The sequence below is a fragment of the Mizuhopecten yessoensis genome, unplaced genomic scaffold, assembly GCF_002113885.1.
Source record: "Mizuhopecten yessoensis strain PY_sf001 unplaced genomic scaffold, ASM211388v2 scaffold9615, whole genome shotgun sequence".
NCBI classification, from domain to species: domain Eukaryota; kingdom Metazoa; phylum Mollusca; class Bivalvia; order Pectinida; family Pectinidae; genus Mizuhopecten; species Mizuhopecten yessoensis.
The window spans coordinates 1,282,696-1,305,765 of record NW_018408136.1 but is presented as its reverse complement, the minus strand read 5'-3'; the positions used below and the strand labels follow the sequence as shown (position 1 = coordinate 1,305,765).

The 23,070-nt window shown below is 36.2% G+C and overlaps 1 protein-coding gene across 2 annotated transcripts in view; it reads left to right on the top strand.

Annotated features, from left to right (window-relative positions):
- The window catches only part of LOC110458449 (zinc finger protein ush-like), a 30,207-nt gene extending 12,525 nt beyond the window's left edge, over positions 1 to 17,682 (top strand). The window contains exons 1-6 of one of the 2 annotated variants that reach the window (XM_021510146.1): positions 3,649 to 3,667; positions 3,855 to 4,294; positions 6,443 to 6,563; positions 13,070 to 13,288; positions 13,594 to 13,761; positions 14,013 to 17,682. In XM_021510146.1, coding sequence (XP_021365821.1) covers positions 3,887 to 4,294; positions 6,443 to 6,563; positions 13,070 to 13,288; positions 13,594 to 13,761; positions 14,013 to 16,882 — 3,786 coding nt within the window. In that variant the 5' untranslated portion in view covers positions 3,649 to 3,667; positions 3,855 to 3,886 and the 3' untranslated portion in view covers positions 16,883 to 17,682. Of the gene's footprint in view, positions 1 to 3,648; positions 3,668 to 3,854; positions 4,295 to 6,442; positions 6,564 to 13,069; positions 13,289 to 13,593; positions 13,762 to 14,012 lie in introns of those variants that run through there. The other variant, XM_021510145.1, reaches the window with a different exon arrangement.
- The last annotated feature ends 5,388 nt before the right edge of the window (positions 17,683 to 23,070 follow it).

Genomic DNA, 23,070 nt, shown 5'->3' with positions numbered 1-23,070 from the left:
ATGAAACATTCGGATGATTGTCGCCATTTCTGCGTGATCGCGTCAGCTAGTTATTGTCGTTCAATCGCAAAGCTACACTTGAAGATCAAGATCGCCATGTTGGAAAATACCAATGAGTTAAACGCTTTTATGGCATTAGTTTAATGAGTTATAGATGGAGTAACGAGGGGGTCTAGAGAAAACATATCGCTACCATTAGTTTAATGCGCCCAGTGCTAATGGACAGAGTTATAGACGGAGTAACAAGGGGGTCTAGAGAAAACATATCGCTACCATTCCTATCATTGGGATCACAGTTGTTAGAGAATACCAATTCGATCTTAGTCTGCATCAATGAAAGTTTGAAGACTGGTATTAACAGAAACTAGCGTCATTTATGTTTAGATTGCCGCAACCATCAGACTGGCGCTTGTCAGCTTGTTTGGTGTCCTAAATCGTCTAATCATTCCCAAGTAACCTTACTGGAATATTATCTGGACACAGAATCTACCAACCTAGCGATATCTAACGACCATCGCTGGGGAAACCAGTTACACAAAGAGCAGGACTGGTCAACCATTGAGATCGTATCATATGTAGATTTAAAATCGAACCACTTAGAAGAAACGTTCGCCAAATATAATTTATGTTTCTAGGAATCTAAGAGTAAGTGTGTTTGTCAGTGAAGCATTTCATATAAATTCCATGAGTGGCTCTATGATTTTAAATGAACATTTCCGGACACATTTATAACAATGATAAAAATATTTTTCATGGACCATTAAATTAAATAAGTAACATGTTTATATTGTTTTCCATACCGTTAGTTTTACCACTGCAACATTTGTTTGTACTTTGTTTCATTTCTGTGTAATAATTTCTCCTTGCTGTTGTTTGTGAATATATATATATTTGATAAAGGTGTTTCATGTCAGGAAGGGGTCTGATATACATCTGTGGCCCTGCCCCTTTATCGAGCCGGCATTGCGTGGTAAATAAGCCCCATACATACGGCCCGGCCACGATAAGACTACTTTTCGTTTTATCGTGTGTTTTTTTCACCTAACTGTTTTCTCGTTGACTTTCGGACCAGGGCTAACTTGACGGTTAGCACAGTAACGGGCATGTGTGATATTTGTTGAAAATGACAGATGTATACCATCAGATTACAAACGTTACAACTCGTGTTTTATTATCTACGGAATCAGACGTACACCCATGGCTGAGAATATTGTCGTGGCCTTGGGCCTGATTCCATTTTCCATCCGCAGGTCAGCCCACAACACGACAGTCGTGATGTGTCCATAGTGTTAACATTATCACAAACACGTATTTGGAGATATTATAGCTTTAAATGATTATTGAATATTCTAATTCTAAAAGCTTTTAGTATACAGAGTTTAAACTCAATTGTTCCCTTCGTATTTGCTGTTCAAATGCAATTTCTTAACAGGTTTGTTTAGAAAAGGGACATTTTAAACTCAATTTTGTGGATTCTACATCATTTTCATCCCATCTAAAAAAGAATTTAAATCGCTTATCGGATACAATCAGTTTGTCTCGAAACAGAGCCGTCTCCGTTCACACGTTTTGTGGAGTACCTCTCAATTAAGTGTAATTTTAGCATTTAATTTATTTTTCAAATTTAAGTGTTCAAAAAACTGTGTTACAAAAAACTGTTTGAAACCAAAATATTTTCGAGAAGAGGTCGCCTGTTGAACGTTAGCACTTAGGTGTAAGTTATCCCTTTGTAATTATAGTGTTTGTTCGCAGACCTTTCCTCCGTTTGTTTTTAATCACGCGTACAATATGTGTGAAATGTGCTATAGATAACACAACTATTTGTTTATTTCACATAACTGAAAGAAACACTTACACCTATTAAGATGATTAGAAATATATATCATCATATAATTTTACTGTTTTGTAAACCATCAAACTATTATGGTATAAATAGTCTAATTTGTCAAGTATGAAAGAGATCACAAAGCGCAGTTTACAATATTAAATTATCGCCATTCAGAAATAATTTTAACAACACTCAACGTTTACACATTCTCGTTACGAGGTTTCAGCCATACATTCTAAATACGGACCTGTTTAAAGTAGACGTAATAGGTACACACATCTACATACCGATGTTATCAGTGAAATGATCACCAGCTTTCTTTTCATCTCCCTTTTTATCATAGGAAGCTAATATATTTTACTTTTTTGTTTTATTATCTCTTAGATATACCCAATATGGCTGGTTGGAAGGCTAATGATCAACATTACCATGGCTATCTGGCCTTTTATCGACAACCATGGTATGATCGAACGTTGCTATACCAGGGGATAGTGCGTACATTAAGCTCTGTATTATTCAATAGTAGACACATGTTGAAATGTAAGGCTAATTAAAATCTGATCTATGCAATTGTGTAAAAAAATATATGAATATTAATATTCGATCTTATCACAGCTATACAGTGTTCATTTAAAATTTAATGCATATATGTCATTATTAAATGTCCTGCAAATCTAAACTTAAAAGAAATTCTGCACCACCAGTATATATAATTCTGCTTAATTCATTCACAGGAAGTTATGTTCTAGATTTGTTTTTATCTCTCCTAGATTTATCGTAATATATGCATGTCATATTCCCGAGGCGATATTGATTACTTTGACTAATGGTATGCAGGTCCGATACATCACTTGCATTTTCTATCCAGAAAATTAAAATATATTTTAAAACGTTAATAGAACCATGTTTTTGTTAACAATTGATCATTTATAATTATTAATTAATCGCGCAATCAGCATATTGACTTACTTGCGTTGCATATTTATCTTTAATAATTATCTACAACAAAACTACACTATGTTAAGTGACTAAAACATCTCATTTATATTCCGTCAGAAACAGTACATAGTGTCATGTATTTTTTTAGAATATAAACGTTAATTTAAATTTGGGTACGCACTATTTTATTTTACAGATGTCGGTAATAAAATTGTCAATTGTTAATTTGTTTTTTCTTTAATCTGTTATTTTCCCAAAGAAAAAACCCAGGTTTAGTTCAAGAGGTAAAGTATGAATCAGATATGGTTTATACCACGATATCTGATTTACACGTTTTGAAAACATTGTGAGAACGTTTTCCCAGTATCTTACTGCCGGTTCAACCTACAGGACAACAGAAGCACAAAACTTGTTATCACTTCTAAAATGGTATTTTTTAAATGCCCATAAAACATTTACCAATCAAATTTCATACAAGCAATATATCTGCATCCCCGTAATGGTGAAAAGCGTCGAGGCTCAGTGTGTCCTCCACAAGTGTTGCCCACATATATGTATACAAGTGGTGGGAAAAATCAGTATCGGTTCTGACGAACAACTTTTATAAAATGTCTGAATCAGATAAACTTGGAGTCCCGCGTCACTTGTGGCCAAACCACCAACTGTGTTCCATGTCAGGGGCTTCACTCTAAAATCGAATTTAAAAGAGGTTACATGATAACTCTCACCATTTTCTCATACGATTACTTTTTACAAGTGAAAAACATTATCAATTTATCGTTTGTTGACAAATTTATCAACAAGTGAACATACGTACGTTATGAAATGAGTGCATGCTTGTATTTTATTTGTTTGAGTCGTCAGTCGACATTTGACTAGCGCCTGTAGTGGCCGCCACCGGTAATACTAAGTAACATTGTTGACAAACTAATCATTGTTAGTAAAAAGAACAGTAGGTAATACAACCTAAACCTGCTGTGAGAAATACATATTTATTTGTCAGTTATTATAGATTTTAGACTATGTAAAGATTCTGAAGCAGATTTACATAAACATTTCTTTTTACAATCTGCCTATTTGTTACCAGGTCAATCTGACGGTGAGGATGGGGATGATGACATGGAAGAAAAACTAGGATCAAACGACGAAGAAGATATTCTAGAAAAAGTGTCTCCTGACGAGTATACTGTGCTAAACCCCACATCTCCACTTACGGAGAGTGACAGTAGTGTTGACCGGAAATATTCATCCACGACGTTATGCAACAATGACGTCACATCCGACATTTCAAATGAAAGAGCAACGGACATTTGTGTATCTCCTTCAGAACTTGATTTCCTGAAGTCTCTGAGTTTCCCGAGCGACATCCTGAGTCTACGGAAGGTTGAAGGTGAGGAGGCCCTCCGCGTTGGTCGACCATACATCGTGTGCACCGCCATCCCATTACAGAAAGGCAGTAGTATTGGTCCATTCCTTGGAGAACACGTGTCCCTCAGTTCCGTCCGTCAAGGTGACCTCGTCCTACAGGTAACAACTTTTTTCCGGGTAAAACGTTTTAAATCAACTGTTACACATGGACAGTTGTACGTCCTAAAATATAAATTGCATTAACATTAAACTCATATAATGTTTCTAATTACTATATACAGTTTATATGTGTTTGTGTTCATGAATAACTGATTGGTACACACTTTTATGCATACAACTGTTTATATATATACATGTGTATGTTGTTTTATGTGTGTTTTATGCTTATTAAAAATAGTTTACCTATTAAAATGTACCTATTTAATATTGATATTTTTTAATATTATTTTGTCGTATATGTACTAATTGAATCAAAGGGATTATGAACGGTAATTTACAACCTGTTTTTGTGTACATTTGTACTTTTTATAAGGTTTTCCCCAATATCATTTGACCGTTATCCAGAGAATGTGTTTGAACATACTGATAGCGCCAGTCATATATATGTATAACTATATATAGCTACCTGACATATTTTAAGTATTTACATTGTCACTGTTTTATACAGAAACATTATTTTTGTTTCAATTTTGTTTTCTGTTTGCAAAACGTAACGTAACCCGATGGACACATTACAGTTAGCCGGACTTGCCACAGTAGCTGGGTGTGAATGGGGCAATAATCTTAATAGTTTTTCCTGTATAAAATACATTGAAAACTAAAATGTCCAATGTTCACATAGCTGCATGAATCCTTTTATAATCTATATATAAGAAAAATAAAAATCCAAAATGACATGTTTTTGAACAACCGACCAGAACACCTGATATAAATATCAATATTTTCCCATCACACAGCTGTTGAAAATGTCAAAGTATATATTTATCACCTATCGGGATATCTACGTTTAGGGTCTCCATGCATTTTCTTAGTTCGCAAGACTTTAGCGTCAGGGGAGCCGATAGTAGACATCTGTGCTAACTTATCTTTAACTTATTCAGTGCTGATAAAGGCCATTTTTATCAAACTTCGGCTTTGTGATAAGCTTTCACACGAGTTCGAAACTCTGATAACTGAATAACATTTCATTTTTGATATGCCTTTATCAAAGACGTGATATTCTTATCTGAATTTACAAGTCAGATGCCAAGATAGAAGCAATCGTTGTTTGACTCTAGAAAAAGTTCACCAAGATATGGCCCACAATAAAAGCCAGTTTATCTCTCTCTGCCGGCATAGACGTGACCCCCGGAATGTGATGATTTAATGCAATTGTAATTATTTTATGACCAGTTAATCTTAGAGTTGTTCAGTTAAATTGCCATTTTTTGACTTTTGAAAAAAAATCCAAAGAACCCTGCAAAGTTGGCCGGTTATTTTGAGCCAGTTAACAGGTGTTTCTCTCTTGGCGTTTTCCCTTGAGCACGGCTCTTTGAACTATTATCTTTTTGCTTATGTGGGTTTAGAAGAATTAGTATTTAATACGTCAAAAAGCGTTATTCTAGACTAAAATACCCTTTTGTAATTCAACATGCGCGTTATCGCCGGTTTTCATCATCCGCCATAACGGTTGATGAACAGGCGATAAGGCTTGGGGTAATGAGAGTAATTACACGTTATTGCACGCGGGCCGCGAACCACGCGCCTATTTTCGCCAAACAATATGTAATGATTAGAGTACATGTAGGCTGCGTCGCGTAAGGAACCTTTCATTCCATGTTAAATAACTTAAAGTGGGGTTAATTTCTGACACAGAAGTCAGAACGAGTTAGGTAGATACATGTGTCGCTCGTGCTCTTTAACGGCGCCCTAATTCACAAACATTTCCGAAATGTGGCCGGTCGGTCGGGGCTTTCTACTAATACCGTATCGGTTGCCTACTAGCTCTTTATATAGTAAAGTATGTAAATTCCTGTATGTTAACGCCCCGTAAGCAAGCCACTTACAACACATATACACAACATGTTGCGTAGTGTGATACTTCTCAATCAATTCACAAAGAACGTGACCACATTCAAATTTATAGCATATAATAATTATCTATGGTATTGTTTTCTTAAATCGTGCATGGTATTGAACTGTTGTAGATTAAGGTAACCATTAACATTTCCTCGATATATTGTTCACCATGTTGAAAACCAAATCCGTAATTAAAAAAATGCTCTTTTTGGAATGATTTGCCTGAACGCCGACATTTTCTTTCCTTAGGCGCAAAGCGAGGACGGTGAACCTAGTTTTATACGAGTGTTGGAGCGCAGTGGAGCCTGGCTATCATTTCTGCGCCCTGTCTTTGCCCAGTCTGACTGCAATGCCTCAGTATTTTTTGAAGGTAAGCTATTTGTCTTGTTTTACTTTTTCAAACTTTACATTTGGGAAAACTGATACAAAAAGCCAGCTTTATAAGACACAGCATTAAATACCTCTCCACTGGAGTGCTGCCAAGCTGCAAAAAGGATAACATTCACTTCCAAGATTGATAATTTGGTATCCTGCCTCACAGATCTGCTTAAAGGCAATCATAGTTTCCAAACAGCATAGCGTAAACATACCACTGTACATCTACAGTCTGGGGTCGGCATAACTTGTACACCAAACAAGATCCATGATCGCAATGCCTCCTACGTGTCCAAGACCAGACTGACAAATAAATTAACGAGGAAAGGAAAAGTTAATTTGATAGACTCGTAAATATTTTTACCATTTTTAGTTTGGCAATGGTATATCAATCAAATATTATATGTCAAATCACCTCAGATCAATTTATCAGAATCATGATATCAATACACCTATAATGTTTACGATGGTAAATAAAAGTAATCACAACACATACCGTTTAAAATGGCTTGTAAATCTGCCAAATTCGATTGACATTTGCCAGTGAGACGTACAGCTTTTACGCTTGTACAAGTCTATGTATGATCATCCAGTGAGACGTACAGCTTTTACGCTTGTACAAGTCTATATATGATCATCCAGTGAGACGTACAGCTTTTACGCTTGTACAAGGCTATGTATGATCATCCAGTGAGACGTACAGCTCTTACGTTTGTACAAGTCTATGTATGATCATCCAGTGAGACGTACAGCTCTTACGCTTGTACAAGTCTATGTACAAAAATGTATGATCATCCAGTGAGACGTACAGCTTTTACGCTTGTACAAGTCTATGTATGTACGCTTTTACAAGTCTATGTATGATCATCATGTGATATAATCTGACAGATTTATTGTTAATATTAACAAAAGATATTACATTACATAAAATTTAGGTACGATACTGACATCAGCTATGTCATGTTTTTATAACGTTGCACCAGTCATATACTTCCAGACTGATAATACATCCAGGAATAATTCTGTTTGTATCTTCTATAGTAATCCTCAATAATTTTCATAAATATAAATATGTTTTTGCTGCAGAATGACGCGTCCTTGCCAAACTAATTTCAAACATGATACTACGTATTAATATGTGCGTTGAGCGATGCCTGCTATCGTTCACAGCAGAATTAGCTACATGTACGTGCATTTCCCCTATATTGTATAACCCTATACAAAGCCTCGCATAAACATTAGCGAAACACCTCATAAAATCGATCACGGAAGACAATCGGCTGAACTAAATTGTAGGGACTCGGTCACGGAAACTGGCATACGTGTACGGGGAATATAAAACTGTTTACTACATCACAGGGTAACCATTGCACTTGCTATCGCAGGAATAATTGGCAAACACCGTGACACTAATATATGTAAATGCTTTGTGATTCCATATCAGCGTTTGACGTCTTATCATTACAAACTATCTATGAATATGGCACAGTTGTCAAAAACGTGAAAATTGAGCTTTTAGCCAATATAAAAGTTAGATGGAATTAGGCAGCAATAAAAGAGAGATAAGGTGAAACGCTAGCCTTTATAACTAATTTTATATTTGCATCTTTAAATCCTATTCACATTGCATTTTTAGAGAAACATGAATCATCATTTAATATGTATTGTATGGGAAGCGATCACCCACCACCCAGTCCGGTGATAATAAACTACTCCATACATTGATATGGAAATCTCTCAAGCCTGGCACCGCGCGATAACATCCACCGACTGATATCATCTGTCATTAATAAAAAGAAAACAGAACATTATATGCTAATTCTTATCCGTAATCAGCCGAGTTTACCGGACAGCTGGGTTAGCGGGCTGATTAGACGGAGACTTTCATTGTATACTGTACTTTAAAGCTAGCCAGTACTATCCCAGATCAGCCTTGTTTGTCAGCCAAGATGGATGACAGTCCCGCGCTCCGATTTCTATCGGAGCCGTAACACACAAACCAACAAAAGGTGTTAGGCGATAAAGGACATAGATAGGCCTAATAAAACATAAACCTTATCATATTGGGCGAGATTTTTCTGTTTGCCAGGACGATAACATACAAGGTATTATGTTTCTAGTAGCGACTTGAAGTCTTATGAATATTTCATATGCTACGTTGCATAATTTTACCATTAATACATATATGTATTATCTGTTCCTTATCAGAGCCCCTGATCGCCCGTCCGTCATGTTACGCTAACCAAACCTAGATTGTCTTTTATTTTATAGAGACGCTCGCCAACACCCGATCGGTCCGATCGCTGGGGCCCTTTCAGTACGTCTTTCTCTTTCTAGCAGATTTCACCCCGCTTTACTGCCTACCTTTTTACTCTATAGTTTTGAATGACAGATAACCCGACCCTGATTATAATGGCTGAATGCGACGTGGCGAATAGTGGTGATCTAATCGGAAAGTGATGGCCGCCTTATCTCGCTAATTCTGCGTATTGTTATCGTAGACCAAGGGGTTCCGGGTAGGGGGTACCACCCGTAGTATTATCACGCCTTTCTATCTCGTTTTTCCTCCACACAATACCTTATCGCACTTATCACCCCATAAATATATATGGCTATTCATTGCGGGATGTGTGCGTCATACCAATTTTGCTTATTATCTTGGAAAACTAACATACTATTGAAAAAATATTCTGTCATATTTTATTTCTGGCGTCGTCTAGAGGTACCTGTTTTTTTTCTGAAAGAAACACTGGTAACGGTATGACAGGAAAATGATCTGGTCTGATAAATTAGTATTCTAAGTTTACAACGAAGGGCAGTACGTAGTGGGAATAGTAAGGGGAACAATAGTCCATAAACACAGTATATACTGTCAAAACACAGTATCAACTGACGCTTAAACGTACTTACTGTATCTACGTTATTATTATGTACACAGAAAAATATTAAAACTGACAAAATTTGTATAATTATATCAAAGCACTATCCTGGGTGATTTATCAAATAAAATAGCCACAACATCTTTGCATTCATAGCTATAGTCAAACACAAGGAAATACTCACGTTTTTCATTATTTACTCTTCATTAATGTTTACATGAAAATGGTCCATATGTGATCAAGGTTAACAACACAATGTATGCTTTATACGTACAAAATGTAACTGATCACCCATGTAATATTAACAACACAATGTATGCCATATGTGATCAAGGTTAACAACACAATGTATGCTTTATACGTACAAAATGTACCTCTTCACCAATGTTATGTTTAATCACCCATGTAATATTAACAACGCAATGTATGCTTTATACGTACAAAATGCATCTCGTCACCCATGTTATATTAACAATACAATGTATGCTTTATACGTACAAAATGTATCTCGTCACCCATGTTATATTAACAACACAATGTATGCTTTATACGTACAAAATGTACCTCTTCACCAATGTTATATTTAATCACCCATGTAATATTAACAACACAATGTATGCTTTATACGTACACATGTATCTCGTCACCCATGCAATATTGAATCACCCATGTAATATTAACATCCCGATGTATGCTTTATACGTACAAAATGTTACTGATCACCCATGTAATATTAAATCACCCATGTAATATTAACAACCCGATGTATGCTTTATACGTACAAAATGTAACTCATCACCCATGTAATATTAAATCACCCATGTAATATTAACATCCCGATGTATGCTTTATACGTACAAAATGTTACTGATCACCCATGTAATATTAAATCACCCATGTAATATTAACATCCCGATATATGCTTTATACGTACAAAATGTACCTCATCACCCATGTAATATTAAATCACCCATGTAATATCAAATCACCCATGTAATATTAACATCCCGATGTATGCTTTATACGTACAAAATGTAACTGATCACCCATGTAATATTAACAACCCATGAAATATTAACAACACAATGTTTGCTTTATACGTACAAAATGTAACTGATCACCCATGTAACATTAAATCACCCATGTAATATTAACATCCCGATGTATGCTTTAAACGTACAAAATATACCTCATCACCAATGTTATATTAAATCACCCATGTAATATTAACATCCCTATGTATGCTTTATACGTACAAAATGCACCTCATCACCCATGTAATATTAAATCACCCATGTAATATTAAATCACACATCCCGATGTATGCTCCCTATGTATGCTTTATACGTACAAAATGCACCTCATCACCCATGTAATATTAGATCACCCATGTAATATTAAATCACCCATGTAATATCAAATCACCCATGTAATATTAACATCCCGATGTATGCTTTATACGTACAAAATGTAACTGATCACCCATGTAATATCAAATCACCCATGTAATATTAGCATCCCGATGTATGCTTTATACGTACAAAATGCACCTCATCACCCATGTAATATTAAATCACCCATGTAATATTAACATCCCGATGTATGCTTTATACGTACAAAATGTATCTCGTCACCCATGTACTATTAAATCACCCATGTAATATTAAATCACCCATGTAATATTAACATCCCGATGTATGCTTTATACGTACAAAATGTATCTCGTCACCCATGGACTATTAAATCACCCAAGTAATATTAAATCACCCATGTAATATTAACAACGCAATGTATGCTTTATACGTACAAAATGTATCTCGTCACCCATGGACTATTAAATCACCCACGTAATATTAAATCACCCATGTAATATTAACAACGCAATGTATGCTTTATACGTACAAAATGTAACTGATCACCCATGTAATATCAAATCACCCATATAATATTAACAACACAATGTATGCTTTATACGTACAAAATGTATCTCATCACCCATGTAATAAGAGGATAAAACAACAAATTAAAACAAATATCCATGAAATGTTGGGAGGGTGATTTTCGCAAAGCTTTGGGCACTTTGACTGAAAATAATACACAAAATTCTCTAAAAGATATAGATTTACATATACACAAAAAAAAAAAAAATTTGATTACTTCCAGTGATCATTAACAAATAGTTTTCATTAGATTAAGGTTAAGCGAACATAACATGGAGGGGGAAACAGAAACACAGATACCAAAGGCTTTGTCATAAGTGTTTTGAACAAGGAATTGTATTGCGTTGTTTTCTTCAACTTTATAATTTAAAGTAAACGTAGGAAAGAAAATATATATATATATTTTTTTTTTTTATGTTACTATTCCAGTACCAAATCATTGGTTCAAATCATCAGATTATATACAATTCATATTCTTGCCTTTTCATTAACCAATCAGAGAACTGAGAAGAGTGGGAATACGAGGCATGGATGAGATAACATGTATAAATTATTATACTTTTTTTTATATGTTAATTCGTTTTTGCGATTAAATAACTTGTGTAATTACAAAGGTGCAGGTAAACACTGTATCCGATTGTATATCATTTGATGTCCAGGTCTGTTTTAGGTCTAGACCTAACACCTTTTCCTACAAATTCAGATAAGACTAAAATATCCTAAATTACCGACAACAATGTAAGGTTTCTTTCAAGCACCGTCTGTATTCTCACATCGCCCCGGAATATTACTATTGTGTGTTATCTCAGTGCTTTAACGTCGTGTTCAGTTTCACATTTTCGTATTACGTCGCATAGTTTTGACGATGTACATGCCTGTGGGTTTATCGCGCCAGTGTATTTGTCGATACAAATAAACTTGTATATTCTCATTTGTTGTTGATAACAAAGGTTTTCCTGTGCGTGAAGCTGAGGGAGGCTCGTGTGTTATCTTGCATCCTGACTCGGTCGTGATTGTACTAGTGATTAAACCTTTCTTTTGTCTCAGATAAAAAGCTCACGTAAAGTTGCCTTGCTATCTGAATCTTACAGAGATGTACGGACGGGGTTCACCTTCCCCCTCATCGTCAGTGTGTATATATACACGGCTTCCCCCTCATTGCTGGTGTATATAATATATACAGTCCTCACCCCTGTCTCTCACACAACGCATTGTACACTTTCCAGCAGGCTAGGACGATACTGATAAAATATTGACGACAATAAATCATATCGGGATTATAAGATACTCTCAAAACATTGTGAAAGAAATTCATACAAAAGGGAAGTCAATGTTTCTAGGATAATTTCCATAATTCAGAATAGAATCAAGTTATGAATAATAGAACAGTGGCTGAAACTGATAAGGGTCTGGAAAAATCAAGATGTTGAAAAAATAATCTTCGTCATAAAAGCAGAGCAATAATCGATTGCATATAGCGTGTATCTGCAGTAAACAGCTCGTTATAGTGAACATTTAGGGAAGATGCATGTTTCCAACACGAACTTTAGAATTCAGAGTTTAACGTATTACAGTATTCAGTAAATAAATTATAAAAACGTGTTGATGTTCATGCGGCATACTGTGAAGCATAATATAGACTATGTTGATTTTAAATCTTGATTACATTTGTTTTCATAAAGGAGGAAAGATCTGGTGCCAAATGATCGAGGACTTGCCTGAGAACACAGAAGTGATGGCCTCCTTCAGCGCCCTTACCTGTAAGGAAGAGTCTGTGCCTGAGAGCAAAGACGAGCACGTGGACGTAGAGAAGAAAATTGACACCGGATTGTGCAGTCCGATCAAACGCACGCCAGAGGTCGCCTCCCCAGCAGCCCCTACAAAACCCAGTCCCAGTCATGGTAGGGTATTTATTCATTTGACCTCAACACAAATCAAGCTCAATAAAAGAACAAAAGGACAGCATTCATCCAGTTGCTTTCAATAACGATAGAGAAGTATTAATGTTACCTTATATAATCTTTATTTAAACAAGCATTGCGAATGCCAGTAGATGTATACAAAACATATTCTTTCTGTATATAATTACAGAAGCGTTCAGGAAAGACTACTGTCATATTGCGCATCAGTAAGATGTGCGATAACATTTAACTTGTGTTTGGTTTGTATGTTTCTAAACTGATGTTTATAATTACGTTTATTACAGCTGCTCTGCTGTTTGGTTGTCCTTACTGTGGCGTCCGCTTTAGCAGTGGTCGGACCCTAGACGGACACCTTACCTATTACTGTTCAAAGAAACCACAAGACTTCTCAGTAGCGACTAAAGCAGCAGATCAGGAACAAACGTCACCCAGATCCTGTGATGACGTAGCAGGTAAATTTGCACGTGCAGCAATCATTCCTTAGAGATATTAAATTTACACAACACATTTTGATTTAATCTGAAAGCATACGCCCCACACAACCTATTTTAAGCAAGCATTGAGCTCAAAAAATAACTATGTTGTACAGATCTATTAATATCCTATACGGATCTATTTTTTATTACTTGTCGATGTTCTGGTTGATAAAGAATACGAAACTTAAACGTCTTAAGTAATTAATCAGAATATTTGTGCTTTTCAGAACAATGTACCGAACGAAAGAGAAAGAGCCCGTCCTCCCCGGATAGCCAGAAGGATTTGTTTATGAAGACAGAACCAGAATCTCCCGGAACTAGATCTGAGACAGAAAGTCCACCATCTAAAAAAGCCAAACTTGTGGAGCACTACAAGTGTTCATTCTGTTCCTATACTGCAGACAAAATGTCAAGTTTGAATCGCCATATGCGTATACATAATCGAGGAGGACGATCTCAGACTGAGCCCCGCCCAGAAAGCGTACCCGTGCCAAAATACGAAACCTATTGTAAACATTGCAATATTCAGTTTTCGTCCGTCAGTACATTCAATTGCCATAAAGAATTTTACTGTTCAAGGAGGGCCGGCAACAATGACGTCACAGAAAATGGAAGTGATAGCAGTTCACCCTCACCCAACCCCAGTGCTATTTCACCAATATCCAGAGCCTCCATTATGGACTCTGCAGAGTTGGCCAGGCTGCATGGCTTCATGGGTAACTCCCCGTTCATGCATGGACAAACGCGTGTTATAATCGGACCTCCAATAATTGCACCGGAAGGAGTGTCCGGTATGCCAACTGTTATAGTGCAGCCTGTCGTTTCTCAAATTTCTTCCTCAGAGACCTCAAAACCGGCTGTTGTTACTTCAAGTCACCGACATTGTGAACTGCGTACCACCTCATCCACTGAACAACCTCTTGACCTCACAACTCCTAAAAAGCAGACTGATAGTTATGAGGAACATTCGGATATCGTGAAAACCGAACCAAAAAGTCCCAGTTCTCCATTGAACCTAAAGTCACCGAAAAGTCAGGCGTCTGAGTCACCAAAACTGAGGGATGAAAGGGAGACGACTCCTAATTCACAACAGATTATGTCACCAGCTCTAATACCACCCTTGTTGCCGGTCACTCAGCAACCATTCTTCAACAGCAAGCCGGTCCCTCAGGTACCTTCCTCTGTCAGCAAGTGTATTGACTGTAATATAGTGTTCTACAAGCATGAGAACTATCTCATACACAAGAAACACTATTGTTCGGGAAGGCGAAATAGAACCTCTTCACCCGGTACCAGTAGTGAGGATTCTATCGGTGCAGCATCAACACCGGGTGCAAAATCTGTTGAACTCGAAAACAACAAACGAGACCGCCATTACTCGTCAGAAACGGATATATCCGATAAATATTCTCACAAATCAGCCAGTCCTGTGATTCAAAGCCCGAAGCCAGACAACAAGCATTCACCTGACGCTTCCAGACCATCTTCCATCCCAGACGAAATTCTATATCGCTTTTATTGTGTTCCGTGTAAAATCAAGTTCAGTTCCTCAAGCACGCTTAAAGCCCACAAAAAGTTCTATTGCCCTCATGGTCAGGAAAGCGAACTAACTGTACTACCGAAAAAGCCATTGGAAGATCGTGGGAATTCTCCAGTTAACGACGACGGCGGGAACTTTAAATGTGATAGATGCGATAGTAGCTTTATCTCCGCCAGACTACTCAAGCTACACTTCTGTACCGGTATCACAACAGCAACGCCTCTCATGCGTTGTCCATACTGCGACTTTGTCACACACACGGATGTGCGTATCTCTGACCATATGAAGGTCCATATGCCCAGCAAGGCCTACCGTTGCACGTTGTGTGGTTACCGAGGTAACACGGTACGCGGCATGCGTATGCACGGGAAAATGCATGTTGACAGCGGAGAGGAATTCGCTGACGAGAACATGATAGAGATTGAGGAGCCTCCTTTATTGCCTGTAAAGGCGAGACATATCATAGAAAACGGCCCAATCAATATGGAAGCGGAACTGATTAGACTGAAAAATGAACCATATAAACGCAGACGCTCACGCAAATCATACGAAAAAAGTGAGAATATGCTGATTCATTCAGAGCGCCCGATCATGAACGCATGTGCTCTCTGTGGCCAAACTTTCACTGATCTGAGAAGTTTCGCTTTGCATATAAGAATGCACGAGGTAGCCGCCCTCCAGGCCGCTGCTGCTAACAGTCTTAAGTGCCAATTCTGTGAGGATCTGTCGGAAAATTTCGATGACCTCATGAAACATATACAAAGTAAACACCCGGACAAGTTTATATTCGATCAAGGCAACAACAGGTCAAAATCAGAGTCAAGATCAGAACAAACAACCCGATCTAACTCACGGTCGAGCTCCGCAAACTCACACCCTGATAGTGTCAACCAACCTGCGTCAAGTCTCTCCCCAACGGGCAGTCATCGCGACAGTAACGCAAACATAGTTGATATCAAACAGGAACCGTCCGAGAACGGATATTGCTCGCCTGCCAGTGACACTCAAAGCAAAGTCAGCATCAAAGAAGAACCGCAGGATTTCTCCGACAACGCTTCAAACAGATCGAGCGTTCACTCACCTTTAAGCGATTCAAAGTTGCAGGAAAACGATACATTTAAAGATGAAGAGGTTGGAAAGCATTTAAACTCTGAAATTCCCGAAAAAAGATCTGAAAAGAAATCTCCAAGTCCCGTGTCTTCGAGGTCATATTCACCTGTGATGAAGCTACCTTCGCCCTCTATTAAGAAATCTCCCTCTTTGGAGAGTGACTCGTTTGCTCAGCCGTTAAACGTGCCTGTTCCCGACTCCTCTCAGATGCTCCCCTACTATCACCTCCTGCCAGGCGTCGGTTCGATGCCACGACTTGTTCCACTCTCAACGTCTCCCCCTACTTCCGGGGGTACGACCCCGGAATCGCGGTCGGAGGGCTCGGGGCCACAATACTGCAGACATTGTGATATCTCATTTAAATATTTTGCTACTTTTCTCGCCCATAAAAAGTACTATTGTACAGCACGTCCGGGCGAGGAGTTCAGTTCGCCAACACAGGCGTGAATCCGGGCAGCGAGATCTTTTCTATGATTTTGTGCCATAGACTCTCTATCCATAGTGCTATTTAGTTATTTTTCATTTAGCTAGTATATCATACATCGTCCCTCCGGACATTGGTTTGACCAAGTAGTGCTATAGAGACAGTACGGAAGGATATATTGTACATTCCAAAACACTTCACACCTTATATATGTGAGTCAGTACGTAAGGATTTACCTTTACTTAATCAAGAAATAATCGTATGAGATATTCTGACAGCAGTAGCGGCTGCGTGTGTGTACAGAAATAGCTAGTCAGGTAGCAACTGTAACGGCGATATGATCAATGTTTGCAATATCTGTGTGTACAGTAGTACCCTATCTAGTCAGACACGTATTTATTACAGGACAAATCAATACATTATTACCAGTATAATTGGTTTCATTTTGTTAAATCAAACTGTTGAAATTGAATACGTCTTCTGTAGTGCATATATATATCCAACGGAAGTAGTATTTATAAAACAAAATCAAAATATCTAGTTTCGATTTAGGAACAGTTTTGCGATTTCCATGTCTTAATATGAATAAATGTGATGCTATGGCAACAGAACTAACAAAACTTATTATACTTTTCAAGATATAAACGCTGGTGGATCCAACATAATGTTTCCAGTTAAATCAAACGTGTATAGATAGAGGCCATTATCCAATATGCTAGTCAGAAACTTTTTAATCCTGTAGTAAACCTGTTATCTCTGAAGTCCATGATTCAGGGATTTCTACTTGTTGTTCAATACCAAAATAAAAATTTATATGAAGTTATTTTAAGTGTGCTTTTGTTTTGTGTCTGTGTGTTAGTATGCTATGAGAAATCAGATTTTACACTGACAAAGGGGAGTGAATAGGCTGTGTTAACTCTTCCTGGGTCAGCTCAAGTCTCTGAATAAAAACAAGTTATTATTTCTATGCTATGTAAATAAAACAGTGTGGTCGGGTGGCGCAGTAGATAACGCACTTGTCTTTCACCAAGGCGGCCGTGGTTCGATTCCCCGATCGGACGTGAAAAGGTATGAGGTCACTTCTCCGGGTACTCCGGTTTCCTCCCATATTAAGCCCAACCCCCTCCCCGCTCCCACGCCAATATCGGGGCCAACAAGAGTAATTAATGTAAGCTGAAATAATTTGTTTGATAATTGTTATTGAAATTAAACAAAGTTTATTCGAATATCAAATAGGGTTATCAGAGGAAGAGGAATATACATTAAATTCTGCCCGAAATTAATCTTAAGGTTTTTGCCAAATTCAGATGTTTTTTAAGGTGTAACATTCCGTAGAAAAATATATCTTTTAATTTGGTTATTTACTATCAGATGAATATTGCATTTCTCTTTACGTAGATTCTTTTTCGTATTTCCAGTATCTAAAATTCTAAATTGAGTGATCTCGATTTTCTATATATATACCATCAAATAATAAGCAGATCATTCTCCTTTCATCTTAACCATTTCTTCGTATTGCTAGTGGTTACTTCAGTCCGGCTTATTTATTAAGTCCCCCAAACCTGTCATTTTCCGATCGGTCAACCAAGATGGTCGCTACGGCCTGTGATTGGTCGAATTTTTGGTTGATTTTGCTCTTTGGTATGTAGGTGATTTTTTGCATATTTCTGTCTATGGGGGCACTTTTGGGCACTTTCAACAATTAATACATGTTGAGTATACATTACAACTGACGAGGATCGGTACCTATTTTAGCTTACCATATTCTGTATTGAGAAAGTACATACCTTTTATTATTTTTCAAATAAAATATAATTATAATAGCTTTAAATAATTATCTTATAAAACCACATACAATAATATAACCAGATATAATTGTAATAACAATAGCAAAAGAAATTAAATTCAATGTGTATATTTATAGAAAATCTAAAGCGGTACATTGCTCGGATTCTGTCAAAACTGGCATGCTTGCTTCAATTAAATACAGATTCAAACAAACACTTCTGATATACAACAATAGAGTCCGGCACACAAACACTTGTGATATACATCAATAGAGTCCGGCACACAAACATGACAGGACACTCGTTTTGTAATAAAAAGGATTTTCATATCGCACTGATTGTTATAAAGCAATGTGATAATTCAAATCGCTATAAATTCTTAAAGTTATGATGTTAATCTGCAGATATTTTTATCCTAACCTAACTTTCACGGAAGCAGAATATATCATGTATGGATATTATGAAAACGATTCCAGGAAATCGCCGTTTTTTATTTTTAGACAAGGCTCTTTACACACGCGTTTATTCATTTATTAGTAATTTTAAGCTATTGTATAAATTTAGTCGTATATAAAGATATTTTTTTAAATTTTACTTTACAGTCTGAACAAGTTCAACATTCGATAACGTATATATGCACCGGCACAACTAAAGTCTATCAGTATCTTAAAATAAACAATAGTATGTTTACAGCCCATTAATAAGAAAGGGCACAGAATTCAAATCGAAAACGAACAAAACTCAATGACATCAAATCGATCACTCAATCAGTCAACCAATTAATTAATATACAAATCAATTAATAAATCAACAAAAGACTAGACACTGGGATCATGGAAGCAGTTATATAAAATTGAAACGTTGTCGATATTTCATTTCATTGTCAAAGTGTGATATTAGAGACATGGCTATGTACATATTGGCACTGGACCTTTTTCTCAAGTCTAGAATGATTCCCTCAAGAAATGTTATTACTATAATGACATTTGAACTTTGGAATTATGTCTTAAAGTCGAGGTTCTGGAATCACAGAAATACTTGGACTAGGTCTAGAGTCAAATTTTAAATGAATTTAATTCCAAAATAATACGTTATTTGATATTCATGGTAATGTAAATATCATCGCTAAAGACAACTTTACCAAAATAAGTTATCAGTATCTTCGTTTCTTTTTTGTTAATCGAATAGATAAAGTATTCAAGGTCAATCAATATGCAAAGGCCATAAGACTTTGGATCAACGTTAGGTATGATCAACGTTAGGTATGATCAACGTTAGGCATATCAACGTAAGGTATGATCAACTACCAACGTAAGGTATGATCAACGTTAGGTATGCTCAACGTAAGATATGATCAACTACCAACGTAAGGTATGATCAACTACCAACGTAAGGTATGATCAACGTTGGGTATTATCAACGTTAGGTATGATCAACTACCAACGTAAGGTATGATCAACTACCAACGTAAGGTATGATCAACTACCAACGTAAGGTATGATCAACGTTAGGTATGCTCAACGTAAGATATGATCAACTACCAACGTAAGGTATGATCAATGTTAGGTATGCTCAACGTTAGGTATAGTGAAGGAAACACTGGAAGGTAATACCTCGGTGAATATTCTATTTAATACAGTAATAATACCGCAGTAATATCACTGGTCACATCATATTAAGTACAATGGTAATACTCTGTTAAACAGAGTGTAATAGCTTACTGAAAACATAGAGGATATTTCATATTTTCCCGTTGAACGCAATTTATATTGCAAGAATTTGGCTACTAATTTGTATATTGTATATTATAAGTGTGAAAACACGAGTTGAAATATTGAAGTTTTCTTTCACAATGGGTGAAATATAAAGGAAAAAGGGAATCCCTCATTCTTTGTTCCAATTTTCCAATTTTATAATGCTGAAAAATGACAATGAAGCAAACAGTGGCAGTGCTTCATAACTTCAACAAAGCTCAATACATTGTAGGGTGGGACCCGAGCCTCCTAAAATGACATATAACATCACAATGACGGTCACGAACATTTCGATTTTCTGAATGATTTTTAAATTATTGGGATTTTATTGACTGTATTTTCAATGGTTTAAATCGAGAAAGTGTTATTTTCATAAGTGAGTGATATCTCACTGATATGTCTCACGAGTGATAATCCTTTTATTGAATGAATATCTGCCGATTTCACAGTAACATTGTAATGAAGTCGATATTATCTTTGTGAATACAAGGATACTACCCTGATTTAGTACAGTGGTAATGTTCTATGAGTACAGAAATTCTGAAAGATTTTCAGCTTTTATAAATGACAGGTTGTGGCTGTTAATAGCTAGCCTCGGAACTCACAAACAGAAATTTATGTGAGAGGGGAGGCAACCGACTGATAATGGAATACATGCCGTGTGTGTTTACACATTTCCTGTGAGAAAAATAAAATAAAGAACACATTCACATGTTATAAATTGACATTTCAATTTGTCATCTGAGCAAAATTATTTCACTGTTTTTACATAAGAAACCAGGAACTTAACAGACTCAAATGTATTTTACATATATTTAAGTGTTTGATCATTATTTAGAAATTGTTACTAAACATTTTTACTCAATAACATTCAAATATTTTAATCAAATATGATCTCATGGTGTTATATTTTAATGAATATCTGATTATGGTTAAATATGGTCTAATTTGTGTGTGCTGTTTTATGAGCATGTTTTTCTTCCCGCATGTTGGAATACTTTTATTTTAATTCTGTAGTGATTTTGCTACTTAAGGCCAGTTTTGTTACACTATACCGACTTTTTTTATATGTTCTGTCGTAAGAGTAGCTCCTCAGAGCTAATGTTTTATGTTACACTTATACGACAAAAATAAAGTTTCTTGTATCTTGTATAAAATATTCCATCCGGTATTAAACATTATCTTGTTAAAATAAACGTTCCTGTTAATCAACATAGGATATACTAGTTACTATTAACTGTGTGTTACCAGTGACACCGTCACCATGATAGTGTCGCCACAACATTATACAGGGTCAAAACTTGTGCTTTCTGCTAAATGTTAGCGGTGTTACTTCCCTGATTACTTAATACTAGCAGTGTAACTACACTAATTACTAAATACTAGCAGTGTTACTTCCCTAATTACTACATACTAGCAGTGTAACTACCCTAATTACTAAATACTAGCAGTGTTACTTCCCTAATTACTACATACTAGCAGTGTTACTTCCATTATTACTAAATACTGGCAGTGTTACTTCCCTGATTACTTATTACTAGCAGTGTAACTACTATAATAACTAAATACTAGCAGTGTTACTTCCCTTATTACTACATACTAGCAGTGTTACTTCCCTAATTACTAAATACTAGCAGTGTTATTTGCCTAATTACTAAATACTAGCATTGTTACTTCCCTTATTACTACATACTAGCAGTGTTACTTCCCTTATTTCTAAATACAAGCAGTGTTACTTCCCTAATTACTACATACTAGCAGTGTTACTTCCATTATTACTAAATACTGGCAGTGTTACTTCCCTGATTACTTATTACTAGCAGTGTAACTACCCTAATTACTAAATACTAGCATTGTTACTTCCCTTATTATCAAATACTAGCAGTGTTACTACCCTAATTACTAAATACAGCAGTATAACTTCCCTTATTATTAAATACTAGCAGCGTTACTTCCCTTATTATCAAATACTAGCAGTGTTACTTCCATTATTACTAAATACTGGCAGTGTTACTTCCCTGATTACTTATTACTAGCAGTGTAACTACTATAATAACTAAATACCAGCAGTGTTACTTCCCTTATTACTACATACTAGCAGTGTTACTTCCCTTATTTCTACATACTAGCAGTGTAACTACTATAATAACTAAATACTAGCAGTGCTACTCTCCTTCTTATTCAATACTAGCAGTGTTACTTCCCTTATTACTACATACTAGCAGTGTTACTTCCCTTATTATTAAATGCTATCAGTGTTACTTCCTTAAATACTAAATACTAGCAGTGTTATTTCCCTAATTACTAAATACTAGCAGTGCTACTTTCCTTCTTATTCAATACTAGCAGTGTTACATCCCTTATTATTAAATGCTAGCAGTGTTACTTCTCTTATTACTAAATACTAGCAGTGTTACTTCCCTAAATACTACATATTAACAGTGTTACTACCCTTATTACTAAATACTAGCAGTATAACTTCCTTTATTATTTAATGCTAGCAGTGTTACTTCTCTTATTACTAAATACTAGCAATGTTACCTCCCTAAATACTACATATTACACTAACAGTGTTACTACCATAATTACTAAATACAGCAGTATAACTTCCCTTATTATTAAATACTAGCAGTGTTACTTCCCTTATTATTAAATACTAGCAGCGTTACT